This window comes from Heptranchias perlo, chromosome 18, assembly GCF_035084215.1.
Source record: "Heptranchias perlo isolate sHepPer1 chromosome 18, sHepPer1.hap1, whole genome shotgun sequence".
Taxonomy (NCBI): Eukaryota; Metazoa; Chordata; class Chondrichthyes; order Hexanchiformes; family Hexanchidae; genus Heptranchias; species Heptranchias perlo.
In genome coordinates this window covers 30,514,478-30,538,422 of record NC_090342.1, presented here as the reverse complement: position 1 = coordinate 30,538,422, position 23,945 = coordinate 30,514,478, and the positions used below count along the sequence as shown (strand labels likewise).

General features: G+C 43.3%; 1 protein-coding gene across 4 annotated transcripts; it reads left to right on the top strand.

Annotated features, from left to right (window-relative positions):
* Window positions 1-30: 30 nt before the first annotated feature.
* On the top strand, window positions 31-20,141 carry LOC137334716 (uncharacterized). Of its 4 annotated transcripts, none has more exons than XM_067999617.1 (6): window positions 31-103; window positions 237-323; window positions 4,636-4,766; window positions 6,128-6,478; window positions 9,257-9,397; window positions 18,460-20,141. In XM_067999617.1, the coding sequence occupies exons 4-6, from the start codon at window positions 6,256-6,258 to the stop codon at window positions 20,013-20,015; spliced, it is 1,920 nt and encodes a 639-aa protein (XP_067855718.1). In that variant the 5' UTR covers window positions 31-103; window positions 237-323; window positions 4,636-4,766; window positions 6,128-6,255; the 3' UTR covers window positions 20,016-20,141. The 4 variants fall into 4 exon arrangements, with proteins under 4 accessions (XP_067855718.1, XP_067855719.1, XP_067855717.1 ...); XM_067999618.1 differs by lacking the exon at window positions 4,636-4,766 and adding an exon at window positions 2,826-2,987; XM_067999616.1 differs by lacking the exon at window positions 4,636-4,766 and adding an exon at window positions 2,770-2,987.
* The last annotated feature ends 3,804 nt before the right edge of the window (window positions 20,142-23,945 follow it).

The window sequence follows — 23,945 nt, the reverse complement described above, 5'->3', positions numbered from 1 at the left end:
ACCCACATCCTCCAGTAGCAATTAAGTTCCACCCATAGGCACAGGCAGAGAGGATTGCTAGGCAAGTCACTTGGTCTGTGTCTGCCCGGACAGACTCTTTCGGGTATGTGCTGTACACAGTAGCAGTGTTGGTTTTCTCAACAAAAGATATTTTCAATAAATGATACGTAAGAAGCTTTAATGATTCATTGCTGTACCCCCAGTAAGTCATTTTAATAACCTGACATTTTTTTTAGGTTTCTAGGACGCCGACGTCATTGTCGAGTAACATTGTTCAGAGTTGAACTCTTGCATTCACCGCTCGGGGACTCTTGGATTGAGAGGTATATTTTTGAAGTTGTTGACCTTAGAATCTACTGTTTTAAAAGAAGTAGTATGCTCAGTTGTTTTTTTGTACATGGAGAGAATTTCTGAACAGATTTTAGAGACGATGCCCCCCCCCCAACTCCAAAAAGAAACTAAAGGCGGAAGAGAGGCAGGGATTGAGTTCCCGAGTGTGGAGGCGCTCTCAGTCTCTAGTCTGTTTCATACAGACCACACTGCACCGTCGAGCACAGCCAGTAGATTTTGAACCAGTCTTACAGAATAGGAGCATTATATTTTTGCTACTAACTTCTTGTGCTAAACTTCTGCCTGTATCAGTTCATCTTTCTGATTCCGACTGAAGCTGGTCGAGCAGGTTATGGGGAAGCTATTGTTCAAACATACTTTTACATCTGCAAATTGGCCACCAATTCTAAATCCGTGGTGTTACAGTATAAAATACATTTAATGTTTTTGAACGTTGAAGTTATTAGTTTTGTTTCTTTCTAACCGCAGAGGTGTAAAAATTCTAATGTGTAATGATGCTCTAAATGTGTGGTTGTGAAATTTTTCTCTCCTATTTTCAGTGAAATCATAATCACGTCCTTTTAGAATCACAAACACATGTTGCTACACGTAGCGACCAGAGGAATTCTTACCCCAAACTTTCCATGTTCTGTGTGGTAGTTGCAAAATAATACATCCAACTGATTACCAACAAAGTGTCGTAGAAGTCTCATTGGAACAGGAGTAGGCCATTCAGCCCTTCGAGCCTGTTCTGTTACTAATCTGTACCTCAACCCTATTTACCCACCTTGGATCCATATCCCTTGATATCCTAACCTAACAAACATCTGTCAATCTCAGTCTTGAAAGCTCTAATTGTCCCAGCATCCACAGCCTTTTGGGGGAATGAATTCCAGATTTCTGCAACCTTAGTGTGAGGAAGTGCTTCCTGATTTCACTGCTGATGGCATAGTTCAAATTTTAAGATTATGCCCTTTTGTTCTAGATTCCCCCAACAGAGGAATTAGTTTCTCTTTGTCAACTCTATTGAATCCTTTCAGCATTTTAAACACCTCAGTTTGATCACCCATCAATCTTCTAAACACAAGAGAATACAAACCAAGTTTATGCAACCTGGCCTCATAATTTAACCCTTTAACACCCGATATAATTCTGGTGCATCTGCGCTGCACCCCCTCCTCAGGTGCGGTGCCCAGAACTGAATGCAGTACTCCAGATGGGGTCTGACCAAGCTCCCCTTTGTACTGCAGCCCCCTTGAGTTAAAGGCCAACATTCCATTAGCCTTTATGATTAGTTTTTGTCCATGTACACTAGCTTTTAGTGATTTGTGTACAGGGACACCCAAGTCTGTTTGCTCCTCCACAGTTCCTAGTTTCTCACCATTTAAAAAATACTATGATTTCTCTTTCTTGGATCCAAAGTGGATGACCCACGTTGAACTCCATTTGCCATAGTTTTGCCCACTTACTTAATCTGTCTATATCTTTTTGTAACTTCCTGCTCCCATCTGTGCCTCTGAAATTAGTGTTATCTGCAAACTTGGATATGCAACTTTCTATTCCTTCATCCAAGTCATTTTAAATATAGTGAAAAGCTGAGGCCCTAGTACAGATCCTTGGGGAACACCACTTACCACATCCCGCCAATCAGAATACCGTACCCATTATCCCTACTGTCTGTCTCCTACCTCCCAATCAATTTTCAACCCATGTCGCAAGGTTGCCTCTAATTCCATACGCTTTCATTTTCACTAATAATGACTAGTGCGGTACCTTCTCAAATGCCTTCTGGAAGTTCATATAGATAGCATCCATAGACGCCTTCCTCCACCATGTGTGTGATCTCCTAAAAAAAATTAAATTATCCTTCACAAATCCACGCTGTCTCTCTGATCAGTTCAAGTTTGTCCAAGTGCTCAGTCACTCTGTCCCTAATGACATTCTAGTAACTTCCCCACAACTGATGTCGGACTGACAGGTCTGTAGTTACCTGTGGCATGATTTTTACAAGGAGGCAGGAAGGGAGCTGGGGAGAAAATAATCAGACCCGAAATCCAGAAGTAAAGTTGGCGGATTGCAATCTGCGATCGCGACCTAATTGAGGGCAATAAATTTTACTTCTGTCCTTGCGCCCGGCGGTCAGCCTGATTGACAGGCTGGTTGGCTGTCGGGCGGGAAGGCCAGGGATCGGAGAAGAGGGAGGGAGGGATCGTGGGCCATGGAGGATATGTGAGAAGGCTGGGGGGGTGCTGATGCCGGAGGTGGAGATCAGGTGCGGGATGGGGTGGGGGGGGGGGGCGATGCTGGGAGGAAATTGAAGGTAGATGAAGAGCAACAACTATAAGCCCTCTTGACAGCTGATGAAGATATCTGTCTAGCTCTCTCCAGAGCCACTATAAAATGATAGGACTCATCCCTCCACCTTCTCATTTATAATAGTTCCATCCCATAATCAATACAAATCCTCACAGTCAAAACTGTTGACAAATCTTCAGGAGAAGAGTCAGAGGTCAGAGTTCGGGAGAAAAGATTGGAGGTCAGTCGTTGTTCAGGAGAAGAGATCGGAGGTTGGGTGAAGTGGTCACAGATTGGGAGAAGAGATCGGAGGTCAATCGGAGTTCAGGAGAAGAGATTGGAGGTCGGGTGAAGAGTCGGAGGTAGGGGAGGGTCCACCATGGCTGGGAGGGGGGGAGGTGGGGTGCGTCAGCCGATCGTGGGGTTCCAATCATGCCAGGTGAGCTTGTGGACTTGGATGAAGCACTCCTGCTCCTCATGACCCACAAGTAATCCAATAAAGGCAATCACCTCATGGATCCGGCCCTTCTTGCCTGTTTTCACCAGACGTGAATCAGAAGCATTGGGAAACCCGAACAGGTGAGGTAAAATTCGTTTGACATTTGTAATACACAAAAAATTAAGTGCTTCATCTATTGCAATGAGGTACATTGCCCCTTTAAATATTGGCCCCCTGGCTTTAAGTGGGGATGAGACTTCTGGGTTTCTGTTGCGCGCACATATCCAAATGCACCTGCGTCATACCCGGATGTGGGTGCATTGGAGCCGGGATGTGGTCCCACTCCAAAAACAAACTATTTTTACTGCCCATCCGCCCCCAACCCACCCGTTCTTGGGGGTTAAAATCCCTCCCTGGTCCCCCGCCCTTCTTAAATAATGGAGTGACATTTGCAATTTTCCAATCACCTACGTTTGTCTTTAATGGGCCCACATTTCCCTTTGCCACCCTCTCTTAGCGGGGAGGAGGCTCGTGTGGAGCATAGACCATTTGGACCGAATGGCCTGCTTCTGTGCTGTAGACTTAATGTAACTCGATGTAATATATTTATAATAACGGTTACTGCAAGCCTTGATCTCTCTTGCAAGTTTTTTTTTCATATTCCTTTTTGCACCTCTTAATAGTTTTTTGTATCTCTTTGTTCCTTATTTTGTTATTACTTCCTGTACTTTTTTTCTGAACCTGGATTGTTTATATCATCTTTATCACTTTTTATAATCTGACCTTAGCTCTCATTCCTTCTTATTCTGATCTTTAGGTTATTATAACTTTTATTATTATTTCTACCAGAACCCTCCCCCTCCCCTTTATTGGTTTAAAGTCCTTTCTCCAGTCATATTTATCCTTTCCTCTAGGTCCTTAGTCCCAGTCCAGTACAGGTGGTGCCCGTCCCAGCGGCACAGCTCCTTCCAGTCCCAGTACTGGTGCCAGTGTCTGATGAAATGGAACCCCTCCTTCCCACACCAGTCTTTCAACCATGCATTTATTTTCCTGTTCTGTTTATCTCTTTGCCAATTAACACATGGGTCAGTTAGTAATCCAGAGATTACCACCCTCAAAGTCCCGCTTTTTAATTAAGCTCCTAGCTCCTGATACTCCCTTAGCAGGACATTCTTCCTGTTCCTTCCTATGTCATTGGTTCTGACATGGACCACAATAACAATTTCTTCACTCTCCCTTTCCAAGTTCCTCTGTAGCTGCTTCAAGATATCCCTTACCCTGGTAGGTAATCGCGACTGCAGACGATACCATCTCTCCCCCTAATTATCGAATCCCCTATAACTACAACCTTTCGATTTTGCACCCACCTCCCCTTGAACTGTTAATAACCTTATAGCTAAATGGAAACAAATCTACAGCATGAAGCATAGATTAATGGACAGCTAGGAGTAATAAAAAAACTGTAATGTAATGGGGAAGCTCGGATGATATCAAACATGAGGGTGAAACTCCAGTGGTTTATAATTGTCATTGATAATTTTTGCCTTTAAATGGAATTCTATCTTTTTAAGGCTCAGGGAACAAACACAATACTATTTTCACTGTACCATCGACAGCGGCAAACACAAATGCTGCTGGCGATAGTGGCGGTTGCCATTTCATCAGGCTGTGGATTGGCTGAATCCTTAACACCCCAGTACAGGTCAGTGAAGTAATTTTCCCATTAGCTGGCCTGTACAGATCTTTTTAAGAACATAAGAGCAGGAGTAAGCAATATGTTCCCTCGAGCCTGCTCCACCATTCAATAAGATCATGGCTGATCTTTAACCTCAACTCCACTTTCCTGCCCAATCTCCATATCCCTTGATTCCCCTCGAGTTCACAAATCTATCTATCTCAGCCTTGAATATACTCAATGACACAGCATCCACAGCCCTCTGGGGTAGAGAATTCCAAAGATTCACAACTCTCTGTGTGAAGAAATTCCTCCTCATCTCTGTCTTAAATAGCCGACCCCTTATCCTGCAACAATGCCCCCTAGTTCTAGACTCTCCAGCCAGGGGAAACAACCTCTCAGCATCTACCTTGTCAAGCCCCCTCAGAATCATATATGTTTCAATGAGATCACCTCTCATTCTTCTAAACTCCAGAGAGTATAGGCCCATACAACCCAATCTCTCCTCATAGGACAACCCTCTCATCCCAGGAATCATTCTAGTGAACCTTTGTTGCACTGCCTCTAAGGCAATTATATCCTTCCTTAGATAAAGAGACCAAAACTGTACACCAGGTGAGGTCTCACCAAAGCCTTGTTCAATTATAGTAAGACATCCTCACTCTTGTATTCCAACCTCCTTGCAATAAAGGCCACCATACCATTGCCTTCCTAAATGCATGCTGTACCTGCATGCTAACTTTTTGTGTTTCTTGTACGAGAACACCCAAATCTCTGAACACCAACATTTAATAGTTTCTCACATTTAAAAAAATTCTGTTTTTCTATTCTTCCTATCAAAGTGAATAACCTCACATTTCCCCACATTATACTCCATCTGCCACCTTCTTGCCCACTCACTTAACCTGTCTATATCCCTTTGCAGACTCTTTGTGTCCTCCTCACAGCTCACTTTCCCACCTAGCTTTGTGTTGTCAGCATGGATACATTACACTTGGTCCCTTCATCTAAATCATTAATATAGATTATAAATAGCTGGTTTTGAGCTATCATGGTATTTAAACAACAAGCCTGTGCATGAGCATTTGTTCATTGTTGCTGCCGGTTCTATGTAATCTGACCTGCAATATAAATTCTACCTTCTCTGGAGCTCCAGTATATCACAAAGCTATTTCTACTTGAAGTGGTTTGCTAATGTTTAGCTTTTGTTTAAAATTGTTTCAGTACTCCAGTCATCAAAGTATATTAAAGAATTTGTTATAAAGTTATCTATATTACTGGTAAATGAATACTGCAGCTTTGAGATTATTTGAAGCATATTTGATCTAAAAATGCTATCAATTAATCCATATACCAATATTCAATCTTTCTTATTTACAAATTGGCAGGACTTGGTTCCCACTGTTGGTATATTGAAGACATCATATTCTCAGAACTATCCAAGACTTTGTGTTACTCTGCATCTAATGTGTGCACAGTCTTAGCCAATTAAATGCCTAAATATTTATAAGTCAATATGGTTTGGTGTCGCAGTGGATCATTTCTGTTGCTGTTCTTGACAATACTTACAAACCACATGAGTCTATTGCAAGAATCCAAGTGCACTTTTTCAAACACCATGGATACCATAATTGACATAAAAGTTGCCCTAGCAAAAGGGCTGAAGAGCTGGGCACTTTATCACACAGAGACTATGGAGGTGTGCCATAATAGGTGCTGTTCTGACCTACCTATAACAGGTAAGCAATGATTTGAAAAGCTAATTGATATCATGGCGTAATATATCAGTCCGTACATGCTATGCAAACTTTCAAAATATGTGAGCATCTTGTGTTTGAAGATCAGTAAGATGATAAATAGTTAATTGACCAAAATAACTTTTGGATGAGGTAAAGGTACTACTAAGAATAATTGAAAACTACCATAAGATCTAGGGTGCTGGTTGCACGAGTATCATAATCATACCTGTAACTTTATATGCATTTGTCATAAAACATGTCTCGTTGACAGGTTAGTGGGTCATAATGACTCTGCGTGATGATTCAACTTATAGATTGGATTTAACAGCTTCATACCCCCACATTTCTGACCTCCTCACCTATACCACTTGGTATACACTCTTCTGTTGCAAGCCATACCCTTATTCACTCTATTTGCAGGACAAATTGCCGCACAATGCCCGGCACAGGCAGCCCACTGGAGGGAGCTACTCAATCTTAAGTACTGTATCCACTTCAAGGAGAAAGCCACGCAGCTCATGGGGAGGCACTCAGCTTTTGCTGTGAGAGATGGCAAGTGCAGGCCTCTGTAGGCAGAATGCAAAAAAAAAGAAATAGTTTAAAAAACATTTCCTACCTTCAGAAATTTCCAATAAAAGATCTGCAGACTGTCAGGAACCCCTCACTTGTACCTGTATCAGCTGAACCTGGCAGTTGCTGTGCCTCATACAAACAGGTGTAACTTACCCTGAGAGCAATCCAGGAAACACTCATCTACAACACTACTGGCTAACAAGCGGCCTCCTGTAAATGAGACCAGTGGCATCGCGGAATGACTCCAGAAATGTGAGGAAACTCAGGAAATGCTGTTTAAAATCGCACACGATTTCCACGCAAGTTTCCTTTCATAAAAAATTTCCTACACTGTTCCAGTGCAGCTAATGCCCTGTAAACAGCAAGGATAGTCACCTAAGACACGGATTCAGAAAGGCTCTTATTGTATAGCTGATAGGCTTATCTGTGTGCTTTGTGAAAGGTAGTATGGGTTATTCTGAAAATATAAAAATACTGTATATATTTTCTGTAAATATTAAAAATCCCAGTCACCATCATGCATAATTCATAAATTGACAAGGTATGTTGCTTTAAACTTTTTTTTTGTAATTTTCTAACATTAAGTTCGTATAGAATATAAGTTTCTATTGATAAATTCATGAAAATGTATAGAAAATGGAAAGATTTTCACCAATTATATCCATTATGACCTATTAGTGGAGCTACTTTATATTTTGAATCAAACAGTAAACTCAACTATAATTTCCTTTTCCAGTATTAGAATTGTATTAAAAAATTAATAATCCTTGATATTTTATAAAAGAGAAAAGGAGCGGGTTGGGATTTCTAAGACTAATTAACACATTTTTATGCAATATTTTTGGCATTCTCCTTCAATCATTTCTTTGTTGAATTTCAGAATAAATTGAATTCTAATGCATGATGCAAATCATTTTGAATAATTATGTTGCTGTGTTTATGCTTTGATTGGTGCACTGATAAATTCAGTAGCTCAGTGATATTCGCATTAGGACTGTAATCATATGTTTGGTGCTCATTTTCCTAATTTGGGATTCAGTACCTCACCAGTCGCAAACCTGTGATCTTGCCCTAGTGACAGTGGGTAGATTTTGAAGCCTCCTGCTTGGCAGAAACAGGGCGGTAGCGTCCCGAAATTCACAGGGATAGACATACTGTTCCTGCTGTCACTGTGGCTGCGGCAATCCTCCCCCGGGCCTACTGTTGGGCGGCCAGAGCGCCCTCCTGAGTCAGCTGGTAGGCCCATTTAAAATGCATTCAGGGCATACCCTTGTATGCCATTATCATGGAGGAGGAGCATCACAGGATGGAGCAAAGGATACATACGTTGGATCCCGATTGGGATCTTAGAAGAGTACTGGGCGGAGCATGCGTCTTGTATGCTCCGCTGCCCAATATCAGCTGGCGGTCGAGCCAAAGAAGTTCCCACAGGTAAGTCGGTGTTTATTTTTGTGGGGCCGGAAGTAACAGGAGTGCTCCTCCCGGCCCCACAAAATTACTGCGGGTTGCTGCCAGCCCAGGCATGCCCGTCTCCCACTCCACCGCAGGACCTGCCTACAGCTACTGCCAGTGTCCCAGCTAGCCGCCGTCCTGTAGCCCAACAGTGGCAAACTGCCTCGGGACTCCCATAGCTCGCCGGTCGGATTCAAATGATGCCCGGGCCTCAAAAATTGACTCGGGCTCTTTGCTGCCATGCTGTGCTGATTACTCGCCTGCCCTTCAAAATCTACCCCAATAATTTTTTTACGTTGAGAGTTGTAATGATCTGGAATGCACTACCTGAAAGGATGGTGGAAGCAGATTCAATAATAACTTTCAAAAGGGAATTGGATAAATACTTGAAGGAAAAAAATTGACAGGGCTATGGGGAAAGAACAGGGGAGTGGGACTAATTGGATAGCTGTTTCAAAGAGCTGGCACAGGCAAGATGGGCTGAATGGTAACATATTATGATACTATGAATTGCAATCCCTCCTGACTACAGTTTTCATCCCCACTGCTTAAGATGGCAGTTAATGCTTTGATGTAGTCTCTGTTAGAAAATTTTACCTCAGAATGTGTAGATTCTTTACAGCTTCAGTTGGCTTGATATTCTACCACAGGCTTTATTTGTTCTGCCATCCACAATAAAGCAGAGTACTGTAGATTTGCACAGATAAGAAGTCTGATGAATTAAACACTACTCTTTCTGTTTATGTTTGGAAGGAGGAAACCTGTGCAATTTCATGATATTCGATCCCAGAAAGGAGTCTTCATTTCCTAATTGCTACATTTTTTACTGTCCAAACAAGGAGGCTTGTCCACTGGTGCATTCAAATGGATATGCAAGCCGCTTTATTCAAAGAGGTAATTTTTACATGATTGTCATTCATTGATATAGACTTCCATCTGATTTAAAGTGTTAAACTAAAGCTCAAGCTATGTTTTCTTAAGACATTATTGTATCTGAATGTTATATCTGCAGCAGAAAGTATTGGTGGTGCAAACAGGCTTTCCTTTTAATACTAAAATTGATATTAATTTACAGGTACACAAATGTCATCACAGTGAATATAAAAGTTTGGTATACATGCTCCCCCCCCCCCCCCCCCATCCAATAATCAGTTGTCCTTCTAGATTGCTTGACTTAGATCTCATTGGATGTTGTTTTGCTTCTGCATCACAGTAGAGTGGAGGTAGCGTTCACCATTTTAAAAGTTAATGTTAAAAATAACTGATATCCTGTATTATCCACTGGGTATATTCATGGGTGTGAATGATAATTTCTCTTCAGTAAAATGTAAAAACATTAGGGAGTAAGAATTCCTTTGTTCTTCTGTTTAGTAACATTGTAAATATATTTGTTCATCTTTGTTTGTATTTCTAGAAAAATAGTCAGGCCATTCTCGCTGTAATTTAGGCTTTCTCCGAATACTCTTTACTCATGCACACCACAAAAAATAGCTTCTCAGCAAAGGTTTGTGACTGTTATGAACTGAAACGTAATCTTTATGTGTGCAGTGAATGGGATGCCGTGTGTTCAGGACTAACGATCTACCCTTTTATTGTTGGGTCATACCATAAATAGCATTGGATGCCCACTGTATGCTCCTGAGAGTAGATTTAGTGTTCGGCTGTGCTGGATCTGCAGATGTAGTACGGGTGCAGGGGGGAATCAAAGGATTGAGCGAGCAAGCCCTACGTGTATTTTGCATCAAATTTCTTCTGCCCACAATTTTCCGGCTGGCTGCATTTCGTGCGCTAGAGTGCTTGCGCACATTTTGTGCCATGGCCTCATTAAGACTCCAGTATTTAAATGAAAACCTGACGCAGTTTCCTAGCTTTTGTACTAGGTTTGCGTTTTTTGCCTTCAAAACCCACTTTGAATGGGTGAAAAAGAAGCTGCATGTGCAGTGAGGTTCTTGAAAGGGAAACAGGTTTTGGCTGTTTCAATGTTGCAATGTTGGACTACCTTTTTAGTATTGTTTTTATTCTAGATTTTTTTCAATATTTATGACATTTTTATTCATACACTTTTGGAACTTTTTCGGGTGGAACAATTTTTATTTACATCTTAAAGTAAGTTTGCTTTAAATGTCCTGAATAAAAAGTCCATTGTTGCCTATTAAATCATTGGAAAGTAGACAGTAAATGAAGTATTTATAGGACTTCAGTGGAATTCAAACATATAAAAAAAGAGGATCCTTGAAAAGGAATTCTTTTAGTACCAACATTTACAGAACGCTCAGGGAGCCACAGTCCTAAGCTGGCGGCAAGTGAAAATAAAGTTAACAGATGGGTTGATTTGGATGCACCCCAAAACGCAATGTTTTAGGCCGTTAAGTGGTACAAGATTAAACAAGGCAATCTAAGGAAATTAGTAGTCAACAGAGACGGACTGCCTGCACCCACCATTATCCTATGAACCATATCTGCATGTTCTAGCATACATATCTGGTTGTGCTGACCCCACCAAAGTTTGCAGGGTCAGTGGTATGGCATCTCAGTTCTATTGGGCAGGCAAGTGCAAATGACAATTCGGATACATCTCTGGCTATGCCTGTCAGAAACTTTGTCTGCCAAGGCCAGGTCAAGCAAGCGGCCTTGTGGAGGCCAGTACACCTCAACTCACTCAGCCTACTGACTGATACTACAGTGTTTGGTCCCGAGTGAGGCTGAGTAGTGGCAGCGACTGACTTATAATGAGATGGGCCAGTAACCACTTGCCAATGTCAAAATATGAGTCTTTGGCATCCTAGTACATCTGTACAAAGACTTTTAGTAATACTAGCCCTAATTTAGACTGGAATTTCTTATGTAGAATATTACCATGTACCAACCAAAACTTGTGATTTACCCCATTGCATGTATCCTATCACCCTTTACATCTTACCTAGCTTTCTGCTCCAAGTAATTGGAAAGGAATTTGGAACCTTCAGAGAAATTTTCCACTGCTGGTACTTAAATGGTGAGCAGATCATCTTCTGGAAGTGTGCTGACCCAATCCCATGGGATTTTCCAAGATCAGGCCTATTAATTATGCATAATGAGCTCCTGCCCAGATTGGGCCTGGCACTGGGAGTTTGCTGACAGAGCAGAACAGGAAATATTGCCTATGAATTTGCCGAAAAGTGAACAGAATTAAGCGACCACTGAAACAGTGGAAACAGTTTCTGAGCCATCTCAATCCCAAAAGCCCCCCACTGAGACTCAGCAGCCAACCTCCTCACTTATTCCTGCCAATGAGGGAGCACCAAGATGAAGCAGTAGGTTCTAAAGCACACAAATCATACACTGTCACTAAAGATGAAGCTCCAAGGTAAAAAATACTAGTCGAATACACTACTGACTTTAAGGGAATTAAATTTGGTTGCGATTTATTTAACCAGATTCAGAGAGGTTTCTTGCGATGTTTTAGTGTAAGGTTTTAGCAGATAAAAGGAATGGAATCTCATGGTAGTTGAGTTAATACAGAGGCCAATGTTGGGGAAGGTGTATTTGGCCACTGCATGCTGCAGATGTGGAGAGAAATAATGTATTGGATGAGTGGAGCATTTTAGTGATGATTTCATCTACGAGTGCCTGCAAAAGTTGTTTAGCAGAAATATCTACGGGCTCCTCATCTTCATCTAGCTCAACAGTTCGCTGTTTTCCTCTTCTACCTGCTCCATGGTTATGCCTTTTCGGAAGAATTGTGCAACCTGCAACACACATATACAGGGGATAATTTTCTGTGAACTGTTGGCTCAGAAAATGACGCATAGAGTCCTCAAGATTTGATATGTTGTAATTGTTTTTGTGTGAATTTGCAAAAATGTTGTTTTGTTTTTCTCATTCTACATAGTTTCTTTAGCCCTTTTTTCTCAATTGCAATGTGATACCAGAGTTAAATGGAAATTGTTCAGCTGAGGGCAAAAAATTAAATATTCCATTTGATGCATTTTCTTCAACATCTTGGTAATTCTGGGATATATAAAAGATGATTGTAAGCTATGTATTCTGTGTAAGCTTCGTGGATTTAAATTTTATGGGCTCAAAATGCTCACAGATTTGCTTGAGTTTGTTACTTGCTAACTTTTGACACAGACCTCACGCTTAGCAAATGAATGAATGAGTTGATTTACTGCTCAGTGTTCAGTTAGTTGGTTATGGTGCTGTTGGATGGAAACCTTAAGTGCTGATTTTGCAAGGCTCTGGTTTTGCTGCTGAGCCTTGCTGGGTCCGAGTGCAGGCTGGGAAATCCTGATTCTCAGTGTGCCACCTTTTTCAGTGCAGAAAATGATCAAGCAAATAGAGGTTGTGCTGGTGGTCATTTTACTAGTAAAATGATGTAACTCGGGCACCACATCAAATTTCACATTCTTCAGGCTGGATCCCAGCTCTCGCTCAAATAAAATGATGTTTGACCATTGTACTAGCCAGGCCTGCAGAATTTGGATTCTTAAAACTGGTCTTCAGTTCAAAAAGTTGCTATAAAATTTGTGATTTTTTTTGAAGAAACATTGATATTTGGTTGCATAATGCTTCCTACGTTACTTTTTGTTGGTTTGGAGGATGCCATTTTGGCAATGGAGGATTTCCCCCCTCAGTAATTTTTTACAGTATTGTTGCTGCAGTTCAACTTACACCAAGGGCAGAGGGGAGGGGTGCAGTGTGGGGTGGTAGGGAGTGAGTGGGAGGGGTGGAGTTGGTTAGGGTGTCTGCTCCTGATTGTTATACAGCCAACCTGACTGGAAGTGAGTGTGTGGGGATGTCAGGTGGGTTGGAATCAAGCTCAACTGTGATGTCCTCCACAGTTGAATAGCATGCAAATGCTCAGTGTCAAGGCTCACACATGAATAGTGGCCACTTGGGAGAGGTACTGAAGAGTGACTTTTTTATTATTATTCGTTCACGGGATGTGGGCGTTGCTGGCAAGGCCGGCATTTATTGCCCATCCCTAATTGCCCTTGAGAAGGTGGTGGTGAGCCGCCTTCTTGAACCGCTGCAGTCCGTGTGGTGACGGTTCTCCCACAGTGCTGTTAGGAAGGGAGTTCCAGGATTTTGACCCAGCGACAATGAAGGAACGGCGATATATTTCCAAGTCGGGATGGTGTGTGACTTGGAGGGGAACGTGCAGGTGGTGTTGTTCCCATGCGCCTGCTGCCCTTGTCCTTCTAGGTGGTAGAGGTCGCGGGTTTGGGAGGTGCTGTCGAAGAAGCCTTGGCGAGTTGCTGCAGTGCATCCTGTGGATGGTGCACACTGCAGCCACAGTGCGCCGGTGGTGAAGGGAGTGAATGTTTAGGGTGGTGGATGGGGTGCCAATCAAGCGGGCTGCTTTATCTTGGATGGTGTCGAGCTTCTTGAGTGTTGTTGGAGCTGCACTCATCCAGGCAAGTGGAGAGTATTCCATCACACTCCTGACTTGTGCCTTGTAGATGGTGGAAAGGCTTTGGGGAGTCAGGAGGTGAGTCACTCGCCGCAGAATACCCAGCCTCTGACCTGCTCTCGTAGCCACAGTATTTATATGGCTGGTCCAGTTAAGTTTCTGGTCAATGGTGACTCCCAGGATGTTGATGGTGGGGGATTCGGCGATGGTAATGCCGTTGAATGTCAAGGGGAGGTGGTTAGACTCTCTCTTGTTGGAGATGGTCATTGCCTGGCACTTATCTGGCACGAATGTTACTTGCCACTTATCAGCCCAAGCCTGGATGTTGTCCAGGTCTTGCTGCATGCGGGCTCGGACTGCTTCATTATCTGAGGGGTTGCGAATGGAACTGAACACTGTGCAGTCATCAGCGAACATCCCCATTTCTGACCTTATGATGGAGGGAAGGTCATTGATGAAGCAGCTGAAGATGGTTGGGCCTAGGACACTGCCCTGAGGAACTCCTGCAGCAATGCCCTGGGGCTGAGATGCTTGGCCTCCAACAACCACTACCATCTTCCTTTGTGCTAGGTATGACTCCAGCCACTGGAGAGTTTTCCCCCTGATTCCCATTGACTTCAATTTTACGAGGGCTCCTTGGTGCCACACTCGGTCAAATGCTGCCTTGATGTCAAGGGCAGTCACTCTCACCTCACCTCTGGAATTCAGCTCTTTTGTCCATGTTTGGACCAAGGCTGTAATGAGGTCTGGAGCCGAGTGGTCCTGGCGGAACCCAAACTGAGCATCGGTGAGCAGGTTATTGGTGAGTAAGTGCCGCTTGATAGCACTGTCGATGACACCTTCCATCACTTTGCTGATGATTGAGAGTAGACTGATGGGGCGGTAATTGGCCGGATTGGATTTGTCCTGCTTTTGTGGACAGGACATACCTGGGCAATTTTCCACATTGTTGGGTGGATGCCAGTGTTGTAGCTGTACTGGAACAGCTTGGCGAGAGGCGCAGCTAGTTCTGGAGCACAAGTCTTCAGCACTACAGCTGGGATGTTGTCGGGGCCCATAGCCTTTGCTGTATCCAGTGCACTCAGCCGTTTCTTGATATCACGTGGAGTGAATCGAATTGGCCGAAGACTGGCTTCCGTGATGGTGGGGATATCGGGAGGAGGCTGAGACTGGCATATATAGAATCATGCCACAGTGAATGAGACAACGCTTTCAAAAGAGAGAAAACTGGAAACAAAAAAGGTTGTATAGTTTTAACAATAGGGACATTATTGCATTCTATTTTTCTTTTTTAAAAAAATATTCTGACTGTGATTAAATGCACTGACTGGAGTTCCACTGAGCCATATAAACCGGGAAGGTCCCAGGTTTGATTGCCACTCGGTTGATGAGTTTGCTGCACTGAGTGAAGATGATACAGTTGTTCTCAGCACCCCTGCACCAGAGAGGGGAATAATCAGACAGAGTTCCTGCTCCTGATTGCTGTCTAACAACCCATGCCAGAAAGTATGTGTGTCTGTGTCAGGTGAGGGCAGGATTGCTCTTGACTGCTTTGCTTTTGATGGGTGAATATTCTGCTCACTGTCTTAAGCTTACACTTGAAGAATAGTTGAACGGGTGAGGTACCCTAGGGCTGGCAGTGCCCATGAAACTATATCTCACCTTGAGTTGCCATGTTCAGGAGAGGTGAAAGGTTTTAAAATCTAGATTGCATTGATCGATCACTTTCAGTGCATCGAGTTACATCGCATCTACAGCACAGAAATAGGCCATTCGGCCCAACTGGTCTATGCCAGCGTTTATGCTCCACACAAGCCACCTCCTTCCCTACTTCATCTAACCCCATCAACTTATCCTTCTATTCCTTTCTCCCTCATGTGGTTATCTAGCTTCCCCTTAAATGCATCTGTGCTATTTGCCTCAACTACTCTCTGTGATAGCGAGTTCCACATTCTTACCACTCTGGGTAAAGAAGTTTCTCCTGAATTCCTTGTTGGATTTATTAGTGACTATTTTATATTTATGACTTCCAGTTTTGAATTCCTCCACAAGTGGAAACATTTTCTCCACGTCTACCCTATCAAACCCCTTCATAATCTTAAAGACCTCTATCAGATCACCCGTCAGCCTTCTCTTTTTTAGAGAAAACAGCTCTAGCCTGTTCAGCCCTTTTATGATAAGTATATCATAAAAGTTCTGGTATCATCCTTGTGAATCCTTTTTACACCTTCTCCCATGCCTCTATATCCTTTTTATAATATGGAGACCAGAACTGTTCACAGTACTCCAGGTGTGGTCTAACCAAGGTTCTATACAAGTTTAACATAACTTCTCTGCTTTTCAATTCTATCCCTCTAGAAATGAACCCCTGTGCTTGGTTTGCTTCTTTTATGGCCTTATTAACCTGCGTTGCTACTTTTAGTGATTTGTGTAAGTGTACCCCGAGATCCCTCTGCTCCTCTACCCCATTTAGACTCTTATTATTCCAAGCAGTATGTGGCCTCCTTTTTCTTCCTACCAAAATGTACCACCTCACACTTATCGATATTGAAATTCATTTGCCAATTACACGCTCATTCTGCAATTTACTAATGTCCTCTTGTATTTTGACGTGTTCTTCCTTTATATTAACTATACCCCCCAATTTGGTGTCGTCCGGAAATTTTGAAATTGTACTTACTGAGAGTATACTTTTTTGAATTACACCTGAACCTGTTGAAATATTTGAAAAATTATTAGATAGTTATGATCTTAACAAAACATTCCTGTTGTGATAAGCAATTGTTCATGTTTTTCTTCTTTATTTGACAACAAGATGATAAAAGTATTTTGCTGCTGGCAGTAACCTGAGAAAGAACAGGGCAATGTTATTTGTCTTATGATTTTCCAGTGTTTAAATATCAGTACAGACTAGTTGATTACTTTAAAGCCAATGAAAACACGTTCCTCTCCTCAGGTACTGTGCCCCTCCCTTTCAAATCTGCCATCATCACCCCATTCCTCAAAATAAACAAGCCTTGACCCCCTCCATTCTTGCAAACTACCACTCCATCTCCAACCTCCGTTTCCTCTCCAAAGTCCTCGAACGTGTTGACGTCTCCCAAATCCATGCTCATCTTTCCCACGACTCCATGTTTGAACCTTCAATCAGGTTTCTGCCCCTTTCGCAGCACTGGAACGGCTGGAATCAAAGTCACAAATGACATCCTCTGTGGCTGTAACCATTGTGTACAATCTCTCCCTGTCCTTCTCAACTTCACTGCAGTTTGACATGGTCAACCGTGCTTTCCTCCTCCACCGCCTCTCCTCCATTGTACAGCTGAGTGGGACTGCCCTTGCTTGGTTCCACTTTTATCTGTCCAGTCGTAGCCAGAGAATTTCCTGCATGGCTTCTTTTCCCACCCATCCCCCAAGGATCTATCCTTCGCTCTCTCCTATTTCTCATCTACATGTTGCCCCTTGGCGACATCATTTGATGACATGATGTCAGGTTCCACATGTACGCTGACAACACACAGCTTTACCTCACCACCACCACTCTCAATCCTTCCACTTCCTTGGTGTAGTCAACCTGCTTGTCTGACATCCCGGATGGGCTGTAATTTCCTCCAATTAAACATTGGGAAGCCATTGTCTTCAGCCCCTGGAACTCCGTTCCATCGCCACCGATTCCACATTGTCTCAGGCTTCCCTCCTCTCCTGACTCCTGCTGGGATGCAATGCACTGGCAGGCCTCCATTTCCTCACACAGGTGGTCATACTTCATGTGTGGGTCTAGTCTGTGAGTGTTGGCAGGTTATTCAACCATGAAGGGCATTACAGCCAACCCCAATCAGGATAGTGATCAAGAGCAGGAACCTTAGCTGACTTTACCCCCCTCTCCCAGTCCAGCAGACTGAGAGCAGCTAACTTGGCATTGACTAAGAATCAAACCTGGTACCTTCTGATTGCATGGCTCAATGCAGTACTGAGTGGTGCCTTTCTGACTTTGGATCAAGTACCATTCTTAGATCAGGCACATTCTCTGAACCCTTACAACTTACGGTGTAGAAACCTGGACACTGGAAATTTTTCAGCCCTGATGTAGAAGTGACGGGACCTCAGAGCCGCAGTTTAACTCTTGTCAAATCTGTAGTGGCCAAGCTTGTAGGAATTTCTGAGATTAAATACCTAGGCCAATATTGGGCTTTATGCAGGGAGCTCACCAAAGATGGAGGTGAGAAATTGAATGAGTCAGTAATTGAGTGGTGAAATATGGAGTGAGAAATTGCTTCAGACTTTCTTAAAGCTTCAAGACTTCTCTGTAACCATTATTTCACATGGGACTCTTACAGCCTGCAGAAAAGAGGAGGTTTTTATCCCATCAGCCTTGCATGGATTTGAACCCAGACCCCAGTGCAGCATGCTAACCCATTGCACCACTCCCTCAAAATTGTTTCTGCATGATGCAATGTGGGGGAAATCTCTGACTGAAGCTATGAACTCTTCAGCTTACAGAGTTAGCATCTTTCAGCATTTTGTATCAGAAATACACAAATGTTTCTATTCTTTTTGCACACAGATCTAGCAAGTGTAAACGAGTTCGATGAGTCTGTGAACGAGTTCGATGAGTCTGTGAACAAGTTCGATGAGCCCATGAACGAATCACATTCTGACAGAGGGGAAGAATCATCAGATAATGGAGTTTCTACTGATCTGCTCAAAAATCTTATGTCTAATCTTACTCCTGCCCCAATAACCACCATCCAGTCAACAACAACCACTATTCTCCCATTGACCACCAACCACTCAACAAGATCCAGTCAGTCAATGGCACTCATCACTCTCCAAATGACCACAGTTCAGTCAACAACTTCTTCCACCCATTCAACAACATTTTCCACTCTTCCAGTGACCACCAGACAGTTAACCATGACCACGACTCTCCCAGTGACCATCAGGAACTCAACAGCAGCCACCAACCTCCTAACCACTCTCTCGTCGACTACTGCCAAGTCAGTGACAACAACCATTCTCCCAACCACTCAGCCAACGACAACCACCACCTCCCCAGTCACCACCACTCAGCCAACAACAACCACCGCCCCCCCAGTCACCACCACTCAGTCAATGACAGCCACCACCTCCCCAGTCACCACCACTCAGTCAACAACAACCACCGCCCCCCCAGTCACCACCACTCAGCCAACGACAACCACCGCCCCCCCAGTCACCACCACCAACCCAATCACCACCACTCAGCCAACGACAACCACCGCCCCCCTAGTCACCACCACTCAGTCAACGACAACCACCACCTCCCCAGTCACCACCACTCAGTCAACGACAACCACCGCCCCCCCAGTCACCACCACTCAGTCAACGACAACCACCACCTCCCCAGTCACCACCACTCAGCCAACGACAACCACCACCCCCCAAGTTACCACCACTCAGCCAACGACAACCACCGCCCCCCCAGTCACCACCACTCAGCCAACAACAACCACCACCCCCCAAGTTACCACCACTCAGTCAACGACAACCACCGCCCCCCCAGTCACCACCACCAACCCAATCACCACCACTCAGCCAACGACAACCACCGCCCCCCCAGTCACCACCACTCAGTCAACGACAACCACCACCCCCCAAGTTACCACCACTCAGTCAACGACAACCGCCGCCCCCCCAACCACTCTGCTAATGATCACTACCCAGTCAATGACCACCACCATCCTTCCAACTACCCATTTAACAACTACTACTACCACTACTGTCTCAACAACAAAGTTGATACCAAAGATAACTCAGCAATCCACTGTATCCAGGATTCCAGCTGCTAAAACTCCATTCATTGGGATTATAACTGTAGTATCAAATAATGGAAGTATTTATAAAAAGGACAACACAGAACTGGACCAAAAACAAAATTTGGGAGGTCAGAACAAATCAGCAGGAAAAATGGAAGATTCACAAATCGAAGTTAAAAGTGGACTGATTGCTGCATTATTATTTGGAATTTTATTTCTAATAATAGTAGTGATTGTGATAAGTAAACGAATATCAGAGTCCTATCATAGAAGGCACTATACCAGAATTGATTTCCTAATGAATGGAATGTATATAGATGCATGAACTAAAGTTTTTCAGAAGAATGGATCTATCCCATTATGAACAATCGTGGACTTTGAGGAAAAGCCTAACATGACAAAAGCATTTGCTATATTTTTAAAACTGACAATATAAATATGGTTTATTTTCTGTTCTGGCTCTCCTCATTGAATGTGAAAAAAGTAGAAACTAAATATGCAAATAATTTAACAAGTCAATTAAATAGTGCACTTTTAAAAAAAATGTTTTGATTCCCACCAGAAATTCAGTGATTTTTATTGACTTATCTGTGATGTGATGGAATGATTGGCTGTATACAAATTTAGTAGAATCCAGATGAATGCAAAACCATACAAATGATAAAATCCTAATGTATCATTTATTGGGATGTCCCAGTATTTTTTGGTATAAAAAATTGAGATACTGAACAAGTAGGCACAGCACTGATCTTTTTATTAACATGTCGCGTGGTATTTGCTTCTATCCCAGTGCATGTAGCATGAAAAAGTATTGACCCCTTACATTCTACTGAAAGATTGATAATGCTCATTGCCAATATTAATTAGTCATGAGATTAGGTTTTAGCCCATCTCCCCCTCTTTGTCTCCCTTCTTTCACCTCCCACCCATCCCACCTGGCATTCATATACATTTCCATTCCAGCAGGGTCAATGGATATTGATCAGGAGTGAGAAGCAGAGCTTATTTTTCCTCAGTAGCACAAGGGCAACAATGCCAACTATAGCAACCCTACTGACATCCTCACTGAGATTCAATTATTTTTTTTTAAATTTAGAAACAATAGTTCGTAGGACATCTCCAGGGCTGAAGAGTAACAGAGAAAAAGTGAATATTAAGTAGTAACTAGATGATGATAAGCTTGCATTTTAATATTTTAAAGGAGGAAGGAAAGACTGAGGTGCATAGGGAATTCCATGGCATAAGATCCTGGAAAGGAATGAGTCAAAGAAGGAAAACATGATTAATCTTGATTCCAACACTGGGGAGTCCAGAATGAGGGGTCACATTCTCAGGATGCGGGGTAGGACATTTAGGACTGAGATGAGGAGAAATTTCTTCACTCAGAGGGTGGTGAACCTGTGGAATTCTCTACCACAGAAGGCAATGGAGGCCAAGTCACTGAATATATTTAAGAAGGAGCTGGATAGATTTCTAGACACAAAAGGTATAAAGGGGTATGAGGAGAGAGCAGGAATATGGTATTGAGATAGAGGATCAGCCATGATCATATTGAATGGCAGAGCAGGCTCGAAGGGCCAAATGGCCTACTCCTGCTCCCATTTTCTATGTTTCTAAACCAGTAACAATGTATTAATTAGGAGGAAGTTACAAGACAGGCGGTGGCGGATCGGCCACCAGTTATATAGTCCATCAGTCTACTCTCAATCATCAGCAAAGTGATGGAAGGTGTCGTCGACAGTGCTATCAAGCGGCACTTACTCACCAATAACCTGCTCACCGATGCTCAGTTTGGGTTCCGCCAGGACCGCTCGGCTCCAGACCTCATTTCAGCCTTAGTCCAAACATGGACAAAAGAGCTGAATTCCAGAGGTGAGGTGAGAGTGACTGCCCTTGACATCAAGGCAGCATTTGACCGAGTGTGGCACCAAGGAGCCCTAGTAAAATTGAAGTCAATGGGAATCAGGGGGAAAACTCTCCAGTGGCTGGAGTCATACCTAGCACAAAGGAAGATGGTAGTGGTTGTTGGAGGCCAATCATCTCAGCCCCAGGGCATTGCTGCAGGAGTTCCTCAGGGCAGTGTCCTAGGCCCAACCATCTTCAGCTGCTTCATCAATGACCTTCCCTCCATCATAAGGTCAGAAATGGGGATGTTCGCTGATGACTGCACAGTGTTCAGTTCCATTCGCAACCCCTCAGATAATGAAGCAGTCCGAGCCCGCATGCAGCAAGACCTGGACCACATCCAGGCTTGGGCTGATAAGTGGCAAGTAACATTCGCGCCAGATAAGTGCCAGGCAATGACCATCTCCAACAAGAGAGAGTCTAACCACCTCCCCTTGACATTCAACGGCATTACCATCGCCGAATCCCCCACCATCAACATCCTGGGAGTCACCATTGACCAGAAACTTAACTGGACCAGCCATATAAATACTGTGGCTACGAGAGCAGGTCAGAGGCTGGGTATTCTGCGGCGAGTGACTCACCTCCTGACTCCCCAAAGCCTTTCCACCATCTACAAGGCACAAGTCAGGAGTGTGATGGAATACTCTCCACTTGCCTGGATGAGTGCAGCTCCAACAACACTCAAGAAGCTCGACACCATCCAAGATAAAGCAGCCCGCTTGATTGGCACCCCATCCACCACCCTAAACATTCACTCCCTTCACCACCGGTGCACTGTGGCTGCAGTGTGCACCATCCACAGGATGCACTGCAGCAACTCGCCAAGGCTTCTTCGACAGCACCTCCCAAACCCGCGACCTCTACCACCTAGAAGGACAAGGGCAGCAGGCGCATGGGAACAACACCACCTGCACGTTCCCCTCCAAGTCACACACCATCCCGACTTGGAAATATATCGCCGTTCCTTCATTGTCGCTGGGTCAAAATCCTGGAACTCCCTTCCTAACAGCACTGTGGGAGAACCGTCACCACACGGACTGCAGCGGTTCAAGAAGGCGGCTCACCACCACCTTCTCAAGGGCAATTAGGGATGGGCAATAAATGCCGGCCTTGCCAGCGACGCCCACATCCCGTGAACGAATTTTAAAAAAAAGTCCACCTGATTTTCCTTTCCATTGAATCAGATGAGATACATAACGGGCAGCTGATCTGCTTCTGCCCGTTTTGCACCCTGACGAAGTTGAATTTCATCCTCTTTGTGTTCTGTACCATAAAAGAAATATTAGTAAACATGATAAGTACTTCAGATCCTATCATTTAAATTCTTAATTTATAAAGGTGGTGCCATAGAGCATTGGAATATAAGATAAATTTCCCCCCCGCCCCCATTGAGATCCCAATCTGAGTTATTTCATTGTGGATGAGGAGGCATTGAGTGGACACTGGACAACTCCCCACTGGGAGGGTGTAAAGGAAATTTCTGCTTGAGCTACTTTATCAAGAAAAAGCTTTTTGTCTCAAATATTATGAGTTTAGTTAATGCACATGGGAAAAAATGATAGCAAGGTATATTATGCCTTTGTGAGGGTTTTTTGTTGCTGCCTGTAATCAATGATCAAACTAAATGTTTAGCACTAAATGTAGAAATACGTGAGAGTGAATGTACAAACTGATTGAGAACTTGTACAGCTGTTTATTTTACTGTAAAGTTTAAGAATTATTATGTGCTTGTACTTTGTTCTTAACCTTGGCATAATTGAGAGCTTTTGTTTTATTATTGAAGGAAATATTGAAATAAAAACTATCATAGATAAGGTAACTTAGAAAGTTGTAACTATTGTTAAGACCTAAAGAAGTATGAAATGACAATTGGCCATTAGGCCCATCAAGCCTATCTTTCTAACAGACCATGTAAATCTGTGCTCTTTTGGGCTCGCCCCAATTTATTTATCTTCTGATGGAAATTAATAACCAAAATGATAACTATGAAATGTCTCCATGACCCCAAAGAAAAAACTCTGGGGTATGCATTTACTATCTACTTTACTTGACTGTGACGAGTTACATTCCACAGATGACATTCCCATGGTGCCAGTAGGATTGCAACACTTTTTTGTAAGGTAATCCCTCTTACCCTCCAAACTACCTCCCTGTTGCCCTTGCATCTATTTTTTTTAAAGTTGTGGAATTTGCTGTTAACTCCTAAGTTATCCATCATCTTGAACGTTCTGGTCCAATCCACGATTACTAGTATGCCGTTTGCTAAGCTATTTCATGCTAATGATTGTGTTGCCCATGTTTCTTAGGTCTGGAACTACACTTTTGAAAATCATCTGTTATCATTGTC